This window comes from Stegodyphus dumicola, chromosome X2, assembly GCF_044657685.1.
Source record: "Stegodyphus dumicola isolate Sdum_Otavi_A_Nest chromosome X2, ASM4465768v1".
In the NCBI taxonomy this organism is placed as follows: Eukaryota; Metazoa; Arthropoda; class Arachnida; order Araneae; family Eresidae; genus Stegodyphus; species Stegodyphus dumicola.
In genome coordinates this window covers 54,869,989-54,890,608 of record NC_140781.1, presented here as the reverse complement: position 1 = coordinate 54,890,608, position 20,620 = coordinate 54,869,989, and the positions used below count along the sequence as shown (strand labels likewise).

The 20,620-nt window shown below is 34.3% G+C and overlaps 1 protein-coding gene across 1 annotated transcript in view; it reads left to right on the top strand.

Annotated features, from left to right (window-relative positions):
* The window catches only part of LOC118181128 (uncharacterized), a 91,443-nt gene that overhangs the window by 53,339 nt on the left and 17,484 nt on the right, over positions 1–20,620 (top strand). Inside the window, exons 4-5 of the mRNA XM_035350202.2 lie at positions 11,389–11,561; positions 18,282–18,379. Of these exons, the coding sequence (XP_035206093.2) occupies positions 11,389–11,561; positions 18,282–18,379 (271 nt within the window). The remainder of the gene's footprint in view (positions 1–11,388; positions 11,562–18,281; positions 18,380–20,620) is intronic.

Sequence of the window (20,620 nt, the reverse complement as noted above, 5' to 3'; positions counted from 1 at the left end):
AGTGTTTGCTAACAAATATCGTAATTAGAACAACAGAATCACATTACTTCTCTAGAAAACTAAAATATTTGATACTGAAAAGTGAATGTATATGCAATTTGTAAATATATTTAATACACATAATTTACATAATTTAGCCAATGAATGGCGAGAAGATAATCTACTACACATTAAAGTATTTTGGATTCGTCTCTTTAATCAGATCGAGCTTGCTTTTTCGAATTATCTTATTTCTTTCAGTCGTAATTTATCCAAGTACAGTTTAGTTCTCTGTGACATTTTTCAATTCAGTTACTCGTTGCGTTAAGCTGAAATATGAACTATTATTTACAACATCTGAATTATTTAATTTAGGAGCTATCCAAGTGGTCAAGTTGAACCTCCGGTATTCTGTAACACATCTTCAAAAAAATGCTTGGGTAAGATATTTATCGGATGTCACCTTTTGTACTTTCAGGTAGACATCTTAAGCAGTGTTTAGAGTAAAAACACTGGCTAAAGTCTAAACACTGGTTTATGTCGTTGTTTAGAAGTTATTTGGTCACTATAAGAGAAATTACAGCTCGATCTACTGAAAAGTAGCAGTGACATTCGCAAATTATATTCCGACTCTTGGCCAGGAATAAAATTATTTTCATAGTAACCTACATGAAAAACCGCTCAGCAAGACAAAAGATTCGCATAACAAATGCTATCCTGGAACGGATCACTTTCGTTATCCCAGTTACCACTGTAATTGTTTAAAGTTTTTTGGATTGAATATTTCTAAAAGTTCTTTTTTACTTTAAAAAAGCATTAATTCAGAAGCATTGCTTTCATGTTTCGCTATCAGAAATTATAAAATTCATAAGTTTTTTATTTATTTTATTTTATTGAATTCCGTTTTCACAGTCACCAAATCTGCGCTTTTCGTTTTTCTTCTTTTTGGGTCAAAAATTTTCAATTAATCTAAATTTAACAGTTTTTTTTTCAACTCAAGTTCTGCATGTAAAAAAAGATTGTTTGTCTCTAACTCTTTTTGGTAGGATTATAAGGTATTTCTCCCACTTCCCTAGCGTGCCTTCGTTGTGTAACGGTAGCACGCTGGGCCGGTATCCAGAGGTCAGTGGTTCGATTCCCGGCGAAGGCGGTTGCATATTTTTCATCTTTTCTGCTTCCAATTAACCTAATGACTCTACAAGTGGCGCCCGAACTAAAAGGGTTGTGTATGATGATTCTCCGCACCCAGGAGGATTTGGCGACTAGGTCCCCTAAAACCCTAGTCGCGCTTTAAAAAGGGGAGTAAATAAGATATTTCTCCCACTTCCCTAGCGTGCCTTCGTGGTGTAACGGTAGCACGCTGGGCCGGTATCCTGAGGTCCGTGGTTCGATTCCCGACGAAGGCGGTTGCATATTTTTCATCTTTTCTGCTTCCAATTAACCTAATGACTCTACAAGTGGCGCCCGAACTAAAAGGGTTGTGTATGATGATTCTCCGCACCCAGGAGGATTTGGCGAGTAGGTCCCCTAAAACCCTAGTCGCGCTTTAAAAAGGGGAGTAAATAAGATATTTCTCCCACTTCCCTAGCGTGCCTTCGTGGTGTAACGGTAGCACGCTGGGCCGGTATCCTGAGGTCCGTGGTTCGATTCCCGGCGAAGGCGGTTGCATATTTTTCATCTTTTCTGCTTCCAATTAACCTAATGACTCTACAGGATAATGAGCAACTTGTTAATTTGGAACTTTATTTATAAAGAGGCTATGTATGAAAATTTCAGTTCCTCATATTTTTATTAAAATCTATGTAATTATACATTAACGTTTGGTGAACTTATCGAAGATCTGAGATTTACTAAATTTATATTTCATTAATTTTTATGCATAATTATCATTTAGATTATCTTTCATATGTTAAGTGTATCTTAGAGATGAGGCAAAACTCGTAATTTAAAAAGCAATTCAAATGAGTGTATTGAAAGTATTTGGGAATTTTTTAGCATAATTGTGTTTAGCAACCTTTTAGAAGCAGTATGCTTTGCATAAAGATTTTCTACAAATATTGCAATGGCTGCGAATACATCCTGTGCGGCAGCTAAAGAAAAAACCCCTTAAAATTAGAAGAATTTAGTTAAAGCAATAGTTGTTTGTAGCGTCGTAACTGTCCATGGTTCTAAGCAAAAGCTTGCATTGTATACTATGTACATCATTCCAAATCTGTTTCATTGTTCAAACCTGAAAATGGTTCCAATTTTAATACTTGTAGAGTCATTAGGTTATTTTGAAGCAGAAGATGTGAAAAATGTGCAATGCCCTCGCCGGGACTCGAACCTGGACCTCTCGACTACGCGCCGAGTGTGTTACGGTTACACACGAAGGCATACTGAAAGAAGGGTGAAAGTGCCTTATATATCCCCCCTTTTAAAGGACGACTTGTGATTAGGAGACCCAATTGCCAAATCTTTAGTGGTGATGAATTATCTTTCACCGCCTTTTTAGTTCAGGCGCTACTGTAGAGTCATTAGGTATTTTTGAAGCAGGAGATGTGAAAAATGCGCATTGCCCTCACTGGAACTCAAACCTGGACCTCTCGAATGCGCGCCGACTGTGCTACAGGGTCACCACGGAGGCAAGCTGGAAGGAGGCAGAAAATACCTTATATGCTATATGACATTTTCAAATTGTTAAACATTTCACTAGAAATCCAACCGAAGACGAGGAACAGGTAGTTTAAATCTTAAATAACTTGGGTCAGTTTATGAATTCTAGCTAAAATTTCAAACACTGTACTATAAACCAAGAAAATGAACTGTGCTTAACTGGTGAGAAATCGTCCTTGGTTTGAAATCCTTCCTAATTGTGAATATCATCGCTCAAATCTGAAGCAAAATTATAATACCTTACTGGTGTCTAGGATTTGGAAGATTACAAATTAATTAAAACTGTAATTCAAGGCTTACTACTTGCACAGCGAAGCTGAAAGAAAATAGGCAATTCTCGTAGATTCTAAATTGGTTAGTTAAGTGATATGCTTAATTCAGATAAATAATATGAGGAAGTTTTGTGCCAAAAATGAAATTCTTCGAGAAGGAAGCTTTAAGAGAAAGCGGTTTGTATTCACGTTCCGTATTTGATAAACCACGGAAACACAATTCAGCCATTTCAGTCACCGGAATATAGATCCCGAAACAAATTACCGGTGTTTCTCGGCTTCAGCTCCTAGGCCTCTCATTCATACCACTCATTCTAAATTAAAATCCTCACTTACAAGAAAGTGCCGGCCGAGTGGCCTTTGAGTGCTCATTAGAGCATAAAAAAAAGGGGTCAGTCGCTGTGAACAGGCTAAAAGCATGAGAGTTTTTGTTGTTTTCTCCATGTGTAATGCGAATACGAGCCAATCTCACTCATAAAATCTTCCATGAAGATTTTATGAGTAGATAGTAGATATCTTCCTCAAGTAGATAGCCCTGGCATTCTCTGCCATAATCCAGATAGTCGAATGCAATCCAATCCTTAGATAGCTTTTGCGTGTTTTGCGTTAATCAACAAAACCCTCTAGCAGAAAATTTTAACTTCGCTATCTTGAGATTCAGCAGCTTTTAGACAACTGACTTTTAGGCAACTTATCGCCACAGAGTTAATCGATGAAACTATTTTGCAGGATGCTCAGTACTACCTTTAATGCCTTCAGTTATAAGACCCACCAATGGCCGAGCTGTAAAGTCACTGAACACTGGTAGTTCGGTCCGGGGCTCGAACCTAGGCGAACGGGCTGGCTGCACTGGTGTTTTCGTGACTTTCCTCTGTATAATGTGCATACGAGCCGCTTTCCCTTAGAAAGTCCTCCACAAAGGCATTCCTCTCGAAAGAAACAACTGGCTCTCGAGTGCATTGCATTAATTAAATAATTCAAATCCTTCATTTGTAGCTTAAATACTCTCTACTGAATCTAGGGCCAGCGCTATATATTTTGCCGCCCGGTGCAAAATCTGCTACTGCAACATTTTCTGTACAATTCCTTCTAAAATTCTAAAAATGTTGCCGCTTTTAAATTCTGCCGCCCGGTGCGACCGCACCGCATGCACATGCTCTGGCGCCGGCCTCGACTGATTTGTATCGTTTCGAAAGAGTAGAGAAAGAGATAGGAGATTAAAAATTATGTGATAAAGTTGTAACAGAACTAGGTAGTTAACTTAGCCTTATAAATTAAACAGATAGAAGAAATTATTTTTTTTAAAATTAAATAGAGATCAGTTGAATGCGAAGGTTTAAAACGACATGTAAGTTTGTTTTTATTGAAATCTCAGATCTCTCATTAAAATTCGCACATAGTTGCCCTTTGAATCTAAATAATGTAAATTTAATATTTTACATGTCAATGTTGGGATTTCTGTTGGGTGCTTCGAAAGTATTAAAGAGAAGAAGCTTGCGTCGGACATTTTTTAAGGAAAGATAGTCTTTTGTATTAAACAAAGCAATAAATCCAGGCCATCTAACAAGAAGGCAGATATACTGTTTCAATGACGTCAGAAAGGGAAGCTTATCTTCCAGCTTGGTAAGCAGTCTGTCAACGGTCGAATGGTATCTGTAAATACCTTACACTGATTTTAAATAAAAGCAGTGCATCAAAACAGATAACATTAATGTAAGAACATTATGCAAACACCCTTCCCTAAAGAAAATGCTTTAGCTGTCAATGTTTATAAATGAGAACAAGAAATTAGATTCCTTTTTGAATACCACGTTTTGGTGAATGAGACTTTAAATAACATTAAACAATAAATTCGAATAATCTTATTTAGGGTTGGATTTCCGGCGAAAAGAATCTGCTTTGCAAGGATACATTTTGTGCTTTGCCACATAAATACAAAACCTACGGTCTTTCGTAGGATTTTCAAAAAGACATTACATGTCAAGACAAAAAATTGTTATGGTGCATAGTGTAAAAATTCCTCTCGCTTCTTAAATTTAAATAGTAGTAAATGTAATCAATAAATTTTATTTAATATTTAAAACGCATGCAACAAGATCGATTTGTTTCACTGAACTCGACAAGGCATAAGAAGGTTAGCTACGTTAGGGAAAGGATGCTTTTATGGAGGTCTTTCTAAAGGAAATTGGCTTATATTTACTTTACACAATGGTCAAATCCCCAAAACGCCCACGCACAATCATTCCGTTTATCAGGATCAGAACACGGGTCCAATTACCGGTGATAAATGGATTTATATTTTATACTCTTGATAACCGGTGCATCACAAGACAGAACTAATTTAAAATAACTGATGTTGTGGACAGGCATATGCGAGAGCAAGAAATTGTTTTAATGTTGATCATATTACTTGAAAAATGAAACGTATTTTCTGCCATTTGATGATTATCATTAAACTAAAAAGCTAATAAGAAATGGAATGCTATTAGATAAACATTTCCTTACCCTTGGAAATAATTTTCAAAGAGAAAGCCACCTTATCACAATTGATTCAGGGAATTAAATCGAAGCATCGAATGAAATTGAAAAAGTGGTTAAGATTTTAACTTTATATATTGCTTAAAGAGTTAATCTCCGGTCTAGCTGTGTAATTACCATTTAAATAAAAATTGTTGCCATATAATTCGTACCCATAATGTTTTGATCCAAGTGTGAACAAAGTAACATTAACGCTTTTTCTAAACATTGCAAAAATGTAAATTAGTCCTCTAAGAGTAAGTATTAATAATTATGATTTTACTAGTTATCCAGCATTGTACCATAAAGGAGCCAACAGGATATTGATGAAAGCAAGTAAAAGCATTTTAGCTTGAGAGGTTTCGTGGCTGTCACGTAAGTGGGAAACTTATGTATAAAATTTGGATCGTATTTTCATTTGCTTATGAAGCAAATCACTTCGAAAATTCTCTTAAGGCTCGTTGTTTAAATATGATAGTGTTCGGCAGTTTTATATTTTTATCTATTTTGGAAAGCTCGCAGATAGGCCTCGCGTGCTTTGTCTTAATCAATCAACCAATCACAGCGGGGGGGGGGGAATCTTAAAAATCACTCCTTCCATCTAAGGCAGAAATCTTGAGAATGATAAATGAATGCATAATATCATTTAGAATAATAATGCAAAACTTAACTTTATAAATTTTCCAGGTGAATTGTATACGGGGGGAGGGGAGACCCAAATGTTTCTAAAGGACCTTTACCAATCTTAGCCAGCCCACTTGCACGAACGGGTTGGCTGCATGGGGTTTTTCATGACATATGAAAAGCCAATGAATACAAGCCAGTTTTCTCTTGAAAGTCTCACATGAAGGCCTCCGTACCCTTAGGTACACAGCTCTTGTGAGCTTTGCTGTAATTCAGATAATCCTGATTCTAAACTTATCAGTCCTATTAAACAAGCAATGTGTAGGCTGCGGAACAGGAGTCAAAATTATTACCTAGTCCAACTTTGTATTCAGGAACAAATATTCTAAAATTAATGTAGATCATATTTCGTATGGAAGCCATTCAGTCATCACTCTAAATATTGGTTGTAAAGTCTATGTCTGTTTGGGAACATGCAAATTAGACTTTAAAAGAACTGTTGAAGAATTTATCTTCCAGTTTTGTGAAACAAACAAAAATCAGAAGAAGGGTGTATAAGACCCTTTTATTCAAACATAAAATTAACAAATGGCCCAACTTTGATTACAAGAAGCCAAGCACTTCTGGCTTAACAGAGTAACATAACAACGAACAATTTCATGGTGTAGTAGATTACGTGTAGTAGATTCAACGGCTCGCGGAATACTTGAACGCGCAGGAAGAGCTCTATTTCATGGAGGTAGGAAGTAAGATGGGGTGGCCCTAACCGGTTTCCCCAATACCCTGCTCTGAAGCACTGGCGATCGCTACGTGGTGACCTAAACATTGCGGAATTTACTATTAACTTGAATGGGTTTTGACACGATCGGATGTAAATATTTTGTAATTACGTCGAAAATATACATATAAATGTATATATTTTCTTTTTCTGCAGTACTTCAGAGTCCTAAGTACATAAAAAGAATACCTTTTTAAACAACATTTCATTCTGAACGGAATTAAATGCTATACTTTTCACAGAACAGTTTGCTCAGAATGGTTTAATTTGAATGAAATATTTTCACAAGTTTTCGTTAATTACATTAGGAAAAAAAATTAGATCATTCGATTTTATTCGGTTAAGGATTACAAAAATTAAGATCAAAGTTTATTGTATTATTTAATATTAAAATTATGCATTATTTCTTTCTATTTATAGAGCTTCTTCCTAAAATACCTTCTCAAATATGACATGATTTTTTAGCTTTTGAAGCATCTTTTAAATCGAAAAATATAAGTCAATTTAAAATTAATGCTCTATTCGGTCCATTTCAAATTAGAGCACCTTTTATTTTAATAGCGAAATACTTTAAATAGTACTTAACTTTCTCTGAATATTTCTGAAAGGGAATAAAATAAGGATCTTTTAAAAATATTATTTAAAACTTGTAACTGAGTTATTATATGATGTAAGGGGAATAATTCTTTTAATTATACTTATCAGACTTTTTTACACTTAAGTTCAACAATACATATTCCAAAACTCTTCTTTAGTACTTTCTTAAGTACGCATCTCATGGAATTTGCTTTACAATACCTTTTAACAGATTGCTTTCCAGTACAAACAATTCTTGCTTAAATAGTTTTATAACGTATTTGTCAACAGGATTTCAATTTATGTTTACAATTCAATGCTAAGTTTATTATATATTTAAATAATATTTATAATCATTATAAAATTAGATACATTATTTAATAATTAGATTTCTTAACTTTCACTTGTTTATGAATGAATAAATCCTTCATTCCAAATACATTTATAAATAATTTAATAAATATTTACGTATTTTGTTAAAGGCAGATACATGCTTTTTGCAAGTACATGCATAAATACCCATACATATTTCATATTTTTCATTTCAGGCATGTGCAAATCTTTAATTTCTGTGCATTCACTATATTTTTCGCGTAAAGTAATTTACACTAATTTAACATATACCCGAAAGTTTTACATAAGAACTATGTATAAATATTATTTGAATGAAAATTACTATATGTATTATTTTTAATACCCACTCAAAAGTAAGTTTTTCTTCAAAATTCCTCCACGATGGCATCTCCCCTTTAGGCAGATAGCCCTTGCATGCCTTACTCTATTTAATAAAAACTTAACCTGACCTATGTGCCTAATTACAAATATTTTAACATGCATAATTTTATATTTACATTTAGCCATCAGGTTTCAAACTTTTGACTTAAAACACGTTTTAGGATACATTCATCATCAAATTCAAATCTTCTAGTAAATGTATTTTGACAGAGCAATCAATACCTCTTTTATCGATTTTACACAGTTTAATATTTCTCTGGTAATATAATAAATAATAATAACTAAATGAAACGTGTAAGCCCAAAGTGATTGTTTTTCAGATATATAAAAATAAAATGACGAGTTTAAAATGAGCAAGAGTAAAGCTTCTCCTCTAAAAAATTTTAAAAAGTACATGCTACAATAATATGTGGATGTGGAAAAAAATTATTTTGTTTAAAACATTTTGGCGTTTGAAACATAGAATAAAAGTAGCGAATACCCTATCAAGGGTATCGAAAGATGTATACAATTATAAAGGTACCGTAGGGTATTTTTCATTCTTTAAGAATCACATTTTTGCTAAAATCTATATTTTTGTAGTTCAACAGCTTAGAATTTTATAAAATACATAATCAAAATCGCTGTTGTTATTTATCGAAAAATAACCAAGATGTGATTTTTGCGTAAATGTCACTAAACTATACAAATTGCTATTATCTATCACACTAATGAATGTTTCTTTCATGCGAAAGTATCCCGTTTTTCTATTTGTATGGAACTGTCGTTTGTCGAAATACTATCAGAGCACTGTCAAGCGAGTTTCTGAATGTAAGCAAAAGACACCCCATCTAGCGACCGAAGCTTTGAAGCAGTGTTACACTTCTAGTGTCAGTTTGACCACTCCTTCCTTTCTTACCTCCATGCTCTGTTTTGTAGTAAACCAGCGGAACAATGCTTAATAGCTAGAATACTCAACGCCGCTAACGCAAGTCGCTAAATAAGTCGCAACGTGGCCTGGAATAAGCAGAGACGCTCTAAAACTAACTTCTGAAACTCTTACTATAGAAGTTCATTCTACCTTAATCTGAATAAACTCTCGCTCTCTCATTTAAATTCTGGCATGAAAAGCGTGGGTGAAAAGAGAATAATAGGAAAATGCTAAATTAAAATTAACTATTAGTTAGAAATAAATAGATAAACCTCACATGGTAATTAAAAATTATGAACTGGATCTAGTTGTTTGAATACCGAAAGGATTTCGAGTAGTTCCTCTGCAGAATAGACGAATGATTATATTTCTTATATTTCTTCATGAGCTTTCTTTAATCTAAAAATGTTTCCAACGGCCAAACGTGCGGTTTTTCCGAGGCTGCAGATTCAAGGAAAAGTTAGGACCGTCAGATACTTCCCAGATTATTAACAGTCTGCCTTTAGTGACAATTACCTTATTAGTTTTATGAACACAGGCATAAACGTTTTCAGTTTTGTTAGTCGGTACTTATCTAGTATAATCCAAAATAAAAGGGATCTTGGCAACTGATCCCAAAATCAGTGATAATGTAATATTAGACGAAGGTTATTAATTTTATGTTGCGCTAATTCTCACTAGAATGTTTGTCATTTAGAATACAGTGATGGCCAAAATCTGATGTATGTCCTTATCTCTCAAAGGAAAGGATAATAATCCTCCTAAAAAAATTCAAATATGTAATACAAACTGATTATTTGCCTAAACTTCTGATCGCAGGTCAGTAATTTGGGTTTCCACCTCGGGGTAACTTACCTCATATAAAGTAGATGTGAAATGATATTTTCCTCTCTTTCCATTTCTGATTCAGTTTCACATTCAGAAATCATCTTGTTGTGCAGCCCTTCAGCTCATCAAGGGAGCATGTTAACGATTTATCATTTTATGCAGACAATTTACAGGCAGTTTGGGAAAGCTTCAGGCTCTCAGTGACTCGTTATGATCTTTATATCCTAATGGTCTTTATGATGTACAGTAGGTTCCGCTTTATGTGATCGGGGTTAGTATTATTATTCGGATATTATTTTCGAATTGACGAAGTCCCGCCCATCTGTATACGAAAAAATTGAAAATTACATCGCTTATTGTGATCAATAAGTCTGTTAATATAATCAAAATATTAAAGAAGGAAATTTTTAAACCGAAGTAAATTTTCCAAATTATCCCCAAAGAAGATCTGATAAAGGTCTGATAGAACACAGTAACTTCCAAATGACACGGAAATGTTGCTATGTAGGGAAGTCACCAAATACCTTGATTTTGATTCAAGTCAACCCTGTGCAAAGAACCTGCTTTTCAAATTTTAGGAAAATCGACTGGATTAACCAATTAATGAAGCTGAATTCTAGATGAGCTTGCGTTTTCGTGAAAATAATTTCTTTGCTGTGTTTAAGATTTTAATTAATGTTCTATTCTTGGAAGCGTTCACTTTTTAGATGTGTTAAGCCATTTATGTCATGGTGATTAACAAAAGGCATGATGATGTGATTTTAAAGTCGACTTGTTAGGTTATTTCGACCAGCTCCCAGAAATGAGTCAACTGAACGCTGTACTTAATTTAAATGTTTCTCAGCTCTTCTTTTGCAAGATTTTAAAGAATCGTTAAGATATTATTTACAAATAAAAGAAAAATCGAATTGTAGACATGAAACGGATGCTAGGAGAAAGTTCACAATGTTGAGAAAGTACTACAGGTTTGGGTTTCAGAAATTCGTGAAAAAGATTTGGAAATAAACGGTTCATTGATGCAGCAAAGAGTTGAAGAATTAGCTGTAAAAAATTAGGGTTATTAATTAATTACGATTACGGGTGCAACAGGGGGGAAATAATTTTCTGAATCATAATGAACAGTTCATAAATGACCTTTTGAGTAACAGCTGCAGACAATCCACTATTAATATTTTTTTCTCTTATTAAAATGTCTTGAAGGCGTTTATATGATTCTAGCTGCACTTATATTCATTGATATTTTGAAGGATATTTTTTTTGTATCGTTTAATGTTATTAGTAGGTTCATGATATCAAAGCAGTAGTGGACAGACGTAACCACATTATGTATCGCCTACTGTATTTCCTGACAAAATCTCACAAATACATAGACATTTCAGAAAGGGAAGATTTTACCCTAGTTGGTTCATAATGTCCCCTCTAGTTATTCCTAGCTTATTATAAAATTCAGTATTATGCGTGTGAGAACTCTTGCCATATTTAGGATTTCATATAGAAATATTTCTTTAATACAGAGCTCGTTTCCGGAATCATCGCACTATCTTCAATTCACCTCATCCTCGTCTCATGCATATAAAACTGGGTAAGAAGAAAGGTCGAAGGAGGGCCAGTCATACTAGCCTAGAAGTTCCTGGATCAAGGCAGCTAAGTATCTGCTCTCAGCTCTCGCCTTTGCAATCGCGAAGAGGTAAGAATAATTTAGATATGTTTGATTAGAGTATATAGAATTTCTCGTATTTCATTGTGCTTTCTAATACTAGAAACAGATTAAACTTATTATAATTCGTACTAAAAAGGAGTGTGCCATTAATTATGAAAATATACTGATAAAGAAATGGCAAAACATCAGGGTTAAAAATTGCAAGAAATTATTGTAGGTACTTATACGTTATCGCAATCACCTTAGCAGAACTGCCCAAATTTTCAGGTCTGCATGTGTAACATATACACCATTTTCCCTTAGAAAGTCCTTCACGAAAGTATCCTTCCCCTTAAGATATCCCTCCTCTCCGCAGATAGCCCTCGAGCGTTTTGCCAGAGCTAACTAAACCAAAAAACCAACCACATTTTCACCATGTGCCAAACTCTAGAACCCAGGTGCATAACGATTCATCAGGCAAGCATGCTCATAGCGATTCTTAAGTCAAGCAATGTCGCTATTTTTGAATGCGTCCTTTTTGTTGTATTCCAATGGTTTTTATAAACGAATCGTGATATTTCATGCTTTAAACTTATTTTTAAAATATGGGCTTGGGGAATTTGCCAGTAATGGAAGAAACTGCGGTAAAATTTTTTCAAGAATACAGAATTTTGAGGCAAAATCTCTAAAGGTAACAACGAGGAGACGCGTTTAGTAGATAGCGGATGTTACCGGAGTTTGCGCGATGCCATATCTCTGCAATTCTCTAATTTGTTTTAAAGTGTAAACAGATCGCTGCGCATTTGGAGAGAACAATAGCACGAAAAATTACAGAAAGGTTTGGAGAAAAAATGTGTTTTATTTGTTAATGTTGTAGAGTCCAGGTGGGTTAACTTCTATCTGTATATTGGAGTAGCAAGAAGCTACACAGGAGAAGGGTTCACATACCCTTTATTAGGTCTTTAAAATTTACAATGCGTTAACTCAACGCTAACAAACTTCGCCTCTACTTGGGCGGTAAATGAAAGTCAGATAATTGAAACTAAAAATTGAAATATTAACAAGTGATAAAAGTAGCTTACAGTGCTCAGCGAGCTTCAACCGAACTTCAACCTCCCTCTAAACTAGTGGCAGCAAAGCAATGCAATTAAGCCAATCAGCAATAAGCAAACGTACGTACGGCAGAGACGGCAGCTAGAGTCTTAACTCTTTCTTCTATCGAAACTCGGCTTTTAACTAATTCCTTCCAAATAGAAAATTTACATTCGTTGACGCGCGCTACAACATTTAACTATTCTGGCACTGACAATTAGGGGAATGAAGGCTTATAGAAAGTTTCGAATAAAACTTTAAATTATTAGTTAAAATAAAAATAAATCCCTACAAAGTATCACATAATACTTATTAATAATTAAAATTTGCTGTTTTGCCAACTTACAATAAGGAAGGTCGAAGGAGGGCCAGTCATCGATAGTTTAGGAATCTTAAAAGAAATTCACGAAAATCACCAAATTAATCTCGATATGTAACTTTTACCTTTTCATCTGTAAAAGATCGCCAAATTGCGTCAAGGTGGTTGCGTTAATACGAAAAATACCTTCGTTTATTAGTAACATATGAAAAAAAGTTAATCATCAATAGTTAATTTAAGGTGACCTTCAAACCTAAATAATTAATTTTAGAGGCAAAAATATCACCCCCTTGTAAAAAATGCGCTATTCTTCTATTTGCGGGTGAACACAGTAGAGTAAAGACATGGTGGTGGTGACTACTGATAGAGGGAGGGGACACCTGATATTTAACACAGGTAAACAGGTTTATGTCCCACGCCTCTCCTATCCCCAGCAACACTTCCCAGGGGAAACAAGAGTGCCACTTCCGGAGTTTATGTTATTTTGAGCAGAAGTTTTGCACAGCTAAAGGTTTTTATATTGGTTATAATGGTACTTGTGATACAGAGTGGCATCTTTGGCTTGCTCATTATATTATAAAACATAATATATGTACATGTACCTTAAAACTAAGCATAACATGCAATGTGTACTTATAAAATGAACGTACAATATTAGTTGATAGTTTTTACACACATAACTTACAACATATACATGAATATAAACATATAACATAAAAGTATAAACGTGAAGAAATGTAAAAAAAGGATATATCTATATATAGAGTACTGCTTTGTCATGATTGCATTGCTGTTCTATATTGCACCGCTATTAGCCCATGATATAAAGTTTTTAACAATTTTAGAATGTTCCTAAGTTTATTAGTTATTCAGGTTAACTTGTGATTATTTTAATTTGGCTTGGCTGACACACATGTTGCCCTATCGCTGTTATTATGTTGATACATCTACAAATTTTATTAATTGCCACATGATTTTTTATTACAAATTTTTTAAAAATCTCTATCGTAGTTGGTAGTTTGGCTTAAAGGATTTGAGTCTGTCAATAGGCAGTGGAAGATATAGTGTTTTGGGCCCCTTCAATTCCACAAACGCAGGTGTTTGTTTCTGAGAGGTTGAACATATGGGAATATGCAGGAAATGGACTATGAGCTGTCATAAATTGTGTTAACAGTGAAATGTCTGTAAGACATTCAGCTGAAACTTTTGGCATAAAGTCATACTTTCCTGTTCCTGCTGCACCGTGATTCCATTCATTTTGCCATTTTTGGACTGCTTTTTCCAAGTTTTCCAGTTTTTTTAGTGGGAGGGAGAAGCTGGCTAGTTGAATATAAAACCTTCTGTATTATGAGCTGCTTCTTTGGCTAGTTTGTTTGCTATTTCATTACATCTATTCCTGAGTATGCTTTCACACATTTTACATTTATATGCTTGTCTATTATTTTTTAGAAGTTGCTGAATGTTAATGATGATTGGTGAAGTATGCTGGTGATCGGAGAACTCTAAAAGTAAGGATCCTGCTGTCGGTGTATGTATAGCTACATTCCATTTATTCCAAGACTATTACATTTTGTATAGCTTCTTGCATTGCAAGCGCTTCCGCTTGAATAACACTGTTATAATATGCCATATGTCCTTTCCAGTTATATATTTGCTTCTGATTTTTAAACACCCAAATGCACTTCCGACCCCCTTACTTGTTTTTGAGCCATCCGTATAAATAATAGTGTTTTACTTGTGAGATGAAAGGTCTCCATTCTTCATCAGTTTGGAAATGCACACATATGCCTTTGAAGCCTGAATGGATTTGAAGGATGTTTCCTTGGTAATCATACGTACGTAATTGGACTGTTTATGGTGTCTTCAAACGTTGCGTTCCTCCGCAATTGGATAACTTTGGAGTAAACAGCCTCTTGATCTGCATGAATGTGGATGGGACTCAGACATGCAAGGATACGTGCAGCGTCATTTGGTGGGATTTTTATAGGCCCTGCATAGGTTTAATGCGAACAGTCGCTGAAGAATGAATAGGTTTTTAATTTTTCTTGCTCCCAATGGATGCCGCAAATAATATTATTTTTCTACTACTACAAAGTATAATAAGTTTTGTAGATGTGGAGTTTGTCCCCAGTTATTTCCTTGAAAATTTCGTGCAGTATTGGCAAACATGTTTGTTTTGGTACATAATTCTTAAATATGCGGGATTCCGGCTAGTCCTTATTCCATGCTATAAGGAGGTATTTTAAGCTTCGGCCTATTTTGATATTTCTTCCTTGAAGTTTGATACAGGGTAGTCTCGTAGGATTTATGCATGGTATAGGATAACTAGAGCAGCAGGCTCATGTGTGGATATTTTAAGCTTCAAACTGTGACAGAATTTTTAAAATGGGATGCAGACAGTAGTATCGTCCAGGTTTTCTAATTCTTCTCGAGTTCATCCTCTAACTAGGAGGACCTCATTATCGGAATAAACTAATATGGGGGAGTAATTCTGACCAGTTAAACTTCCAGCACTGAGATTAAAGTTCCACAGGAGATGGCTCGCACAGAAACGCTGTGGGCAGCATCTTCTTGGACTTTAGTAGCTATGTCGCTGTTGTGAGCGATAATCAGTGAGCGATCTGTTACATCCAATGTGCTCTGTAAAACTGTGTAAATGAGCGCTGTGTGCATGTTTCAGCTTCTGTTAAGGGGGCTCATACACCTTAAAACCCTTATGATCTTCGAATATGTGACTGTTGCAAGAATTGGGATATTTTATTTATTTTTAAAGCAATTACTTCCAACTTTTTACAGCTGACTACATAATATAGCTGCTTTAGAAACTAGTAACTAGAAAGTGTGTGTTGCCACAAATAGTTTTGTAATTTAATCCGCTTTGTGACAAAAGTTTTCGTCATGTTTCCACCTTGCGCGCATGATATTTTAAAAATGGCTAATGGTACATACTTGAAATTAGATGGAATTCTTTATATGGGCACTATTTTCTAACTGAACCAAAAATCTGATGAATATTTTAATATTGAAAAATTTTATGGACGAAAACATTACAGATTTTTTAAATAAAATACATTTTATAAACTCGACTCCAAATAAAATAAAAATTTAACATGAAATTTTTAGAATTTTAGGTTCACAGTAGTTTCTTAATGTTATAAAAGCTATATATTAAATATGGAATTAAATTATGCGACAGAATATTTTAAACTGTGCGCTCAAGGTGGAAACATGACGAAAAATGTTGTCACAAAGCGGATTAAATTATAAAAATATTTGTTGCAACACAAGCTTTCTGATGACTATTTCAGAAAGCAGCTATATTATGTAGTCAGCTGTAAAAAGTTGGAAGTAATTGCTTTTAAAATAAATAAGTTATCCCAATTCTTTCAACAGTCACCTATTCGAAGATCTTATGGGTTTTAAGGTGTATGAGTCCCCTTAAGCTGAATTTGCTTACGTATTTCCTCTAAAGCATGCATATCTGATAATACAGTACGAAATCCAAATTATTCTGGACTGCTAATATTATTGCTATAAAGGTGGTGTTTCGGAGGTTAATAAGCTTTTCACAGATTTTTGCCGAGTGTCGGAAGAAGTCTGATAGAACGAGAGCTTCGATCTTGAGGATCCTTATGTTTAAGAAACAAAACTGCTTGTCCACTTTTGAATGATCTGGGAAATATTTGATGTTGCATGAGCTTATTAAACTATTTGAGAATGTAAACTGGGCTTGCTATTTAGGCAATTTTATAACAGGATAACCCAGCCGATCTGGTTCTGGGACCTTTTTTTGCATGGAAGCGTTCCAAAAACGTGTTTGATTTCCTTATCCATGAGGCTCTTTTTACGTTGATGGAATTATGGTATTCTCTTGGACAAGTCTTTGGGCTGGGGTGTTTTGAAATGGATTTTCTTCCGGGAAAACTATATTTAAAATGGTGTTCGCTGTGTTTTTCCCATGGCTTACACAATCATCTGAAGCTATAGGATGTATATAAATTTGTTTGGGGTGTAAACCTTTGTGTTATGCTATTTTATGTCGGATGCCCTAGGGATTAGTACTGCGTGTTCAGAAGTTCCTCCAGCTAATGGTGTTTGCTGTGAGTATGTATGTTTTGTATTTGGCATGTTGTCTTCAGAATACAGTTAGATAATGGTGCATTTAGTATCGTCCTGTGCAATTCTTATTCGTCTTGGTAGTGCTCTACATTTCTGCCTGTGTTGACGAAGCTCCTTCGACCACCAAGATACACCTTAAGGTTTTTCCTTAAGGTTTTTGACTGTCTGAGCAGAAAGAAGTTGTTCAGAGTCTGACTGTAGGTTTCTTAGAAGATGATCATTATGCGTTTCCATATCTCCCAGACAATTGCACTGGTTAAGTAAATTTTCTTCGTTCGGTAAGATATATCTCATCTTGTTAAAAGATGTATTTTTCTGCTTGAAAATTTATATCTTCTGAGCATCCTTGTAGTAGTTTTCTAATGCATATTGAAATAAATGTACTTATGATCTGAAAAGGACTCGTCATTTCTTACTTTCCGGTCTTGGATAAGATGTGCAGTGTTATTGTCTGATAGTGCCAAATCTGGCCAGCATTTGCTCTAATACTTTTCCATACACTCTTTCAAAATATCGCAATTTTCATAAAAGACATTAAGTTAATCAGTTATTCAAACATGTCAAACCTATCTATTCGAAAACTAAGAATAAAAATTTTCAGTTAAAATATATTTAACAAATTCTGAGTAAATTTCAATTCGTGCACTTAATTACTCATAAGTCATAATTAAGTCATAAGAGGTAAGAACCATATATTAAACTCAAAGGTGAAAAATAGGAAACAATGCCAGCTGAGAACCGTTCAGATAGGTTTCTGTCTTTATTCTATCGTTTTCCAATAAATTCTCCCACCAGTGGTCAATCAATAATACGGTTGAACACTAGTAATTTGTCTTGAGCTCAAATCCAGGTTGAATGGGCGGGCTGTATAGGAGGTTTCGGTATTACTCTCATGTTTCTTTTGACTTTCTTTTGACTAACATCGGCAGAATGTTACCAGCCAGTTTCTATTAAAAAGTCCTCCACGTAAGCATCCCTCTCTTCAGGCAGATAACCTTCGACTGCTTTGCCGTAATCCAAACTCAAACATAAAAATCCTATTATTTCGCCCCTAGCGGTCGAACGTTTAAATCGCCGAACGCTCGGTTCATATCTCGGCAAATGAATTGACTGTATGACAGGTTTAGTAGCTTTCCTGATTCCTGTAGAGAAATGTTCGGCAAGTATTGTTCTGTAACAGAAATGATCCCAAATGTTCTGTCTTCAGCCATTTCATAAGTTTCATAATTTATATTTAGGTAGTCAAGCCACAAGCCCAGAATTTTGCCAAAAACCTCGGAGGTCGAACGCTGAGAAGAGTGAACTTGCATCGCATGGTCGAAAGACAGCTAAAACGGTAATATCCTTTAAATTCATTATAAGCATTTCATTATACTATTTTACTAAAAATTAAGAAGTAGCATTGAAATAAAAGATAAGTCATTCGATAGAACACATGATAATTTGAAAAAACGCGGCTAGAGTGGCTCGCATGTGTAAAAATTGTCTAAAATATAGTTGTAGTATGAAATATTTTTTTTTCATTTGCTATTCTCTTATTAATTTTTTCTATTTTAACAAATATTCTCATATGATTTAGGTATAGTTAGATATAGTAAGTAAATTGTTACCAGATATACCCAGGATTAACTTCAGTACCAAAAGAAGCGAGAAAGAGAGGTTGATTTTTGCTACATGAAAAATTCTGCCTTAGATCCTTAACAAATCTTATTACTGCAGCAAAAAATCGTGGTGTAAAAGATAAAAGTCACATATAGACGGTTAATTAGAGAAGGCGAGTCAGAAGCATAGCTACAAGTATGAAATGAATGCAGAATGTTACTGTATGTTGTTGTAATGAAGGAAACTCCAAACGGTATATGTTTTCCGAAATTTAATTTTTTTGATTTCAAATCAGAGACGCATTCCATTAGACTGCGTCATTAGATAAAATTTGTCTCTCAATATGGAGCAGCCAGTTACAGTCTGTAGAGTTGGTGACTGGCGAAATGATTAGGAAGCTATGAGACTGGTGAGGGGTGATTTTAATGGAACACTCCTTCCATCGATTACAGGAAAGTGCAGATAACGATTGTTTACTACAAGAAACAAACATAAAAGAAACTCGCTTAAATGGCTTAATTTTAAATGGACTCGCTTTACAAGGAATGAAGCTGTAATGCTTGGAAGAATGCGCATTGCTCATCGTTTAGAAGAATTGATTTCCGAAGTGATTAAGCGCGTAGTCATATTTTTGACTGGCTTTGTAGATATATGTAATGCCCTCCAGCTGAGCCATCGGTACAAGTTCGTCGGCTTAAAAGAAATAAGGCATCAGTAGACAGAATGCATGCATCGAGAAAAGGAGCGAATAATTATATAAATTTTAGGTATTTAACGGTAAGAAAGCAACAAATACTGATCGAAGGATTTGAATGCAGTATTGGAGAATGCTGTATTTGTTATGAGCAGGACCTTCAAGGAACCGTTCACTGGCAACACTTTCAGAAAAGGGAATGAGATGAAGAGGCAGTGCATCAGTGGTTACGCAGTCAATTATAGAGGAGACTCTTATAAAATGTAGGAATTATGGAAACTTTGACGCAAATGTGTATAGTAGGGACTATATAAAAAATAATAACGATTTTTCAAATCCTATTTATACATATTCTGTTAGTGAAAATACTTTAAGTATATATCTTGGTTCTCCCTCTCTAATACTGCTTAAAATGCAACTTTTAAATAAATCACACTTTAATTACATTTCCTTGATATCCACATTTCATTCATGATTTGTTAAGTTTTTTAAAAAATTTCAATAAATAATTTAATGAATTAAGTAAGAAATTAAATGATTTAATTCAACGATTATTTAATTTAATTAAAAATAGTAAATATCTCAATTTCAATAATTCATTTTGCATAAAAATTTATTAATTAAATTTATTAATTAAAATTAAATTAAAATTTATATAAAATTTTAATTTAATTTTTAATTATTTGAATTTAAATAAAAGAAGCTTTGAAAAATATCTTTTATCTTTGTATGTGTTTCTTCGGGCTACTATATTTTACTACAAATTTACGCTTGAAAAGAAATTAATTTGTTGCTTGAACCTTGAAAAGAATTATTGAAGAGTTATTCACTCTTCCAATATTAAATTTCTCATCTGAGTTAGAAAGAACATTCAATAATATTAGTAACATTGCAGAAAATAAATAGCTGTGAAAAAACTGATTTCTTCCCCGACCTTCATAGCAGCTGTCCTTTTCGCTGGTTAAATAATGCACGAACAGTATTCCAACTAATAAACTTAAAGCCAAATTTAACATTTAAAATTAAAATAAAACAGTAATTATTTCAGAATGTAAGAATGCAAGCAAAAGGATCCAAAGCTTTCACTCCATGCCTAGCCAACAGAAGTAACGGTGACAGGAAGTTTGAATGTGGTAGAAATAGTTGTAATATTTATATAATAATCATGCAAAAAGTGAAGCTGTGCTGTGGTTAGAAATTCCGTGTCTTCCGGATTAGCTAAATTAAATTTAATTTGTGCAATAAATGTGTTATTTTTGATAGCCAGCTATTATAATCTGC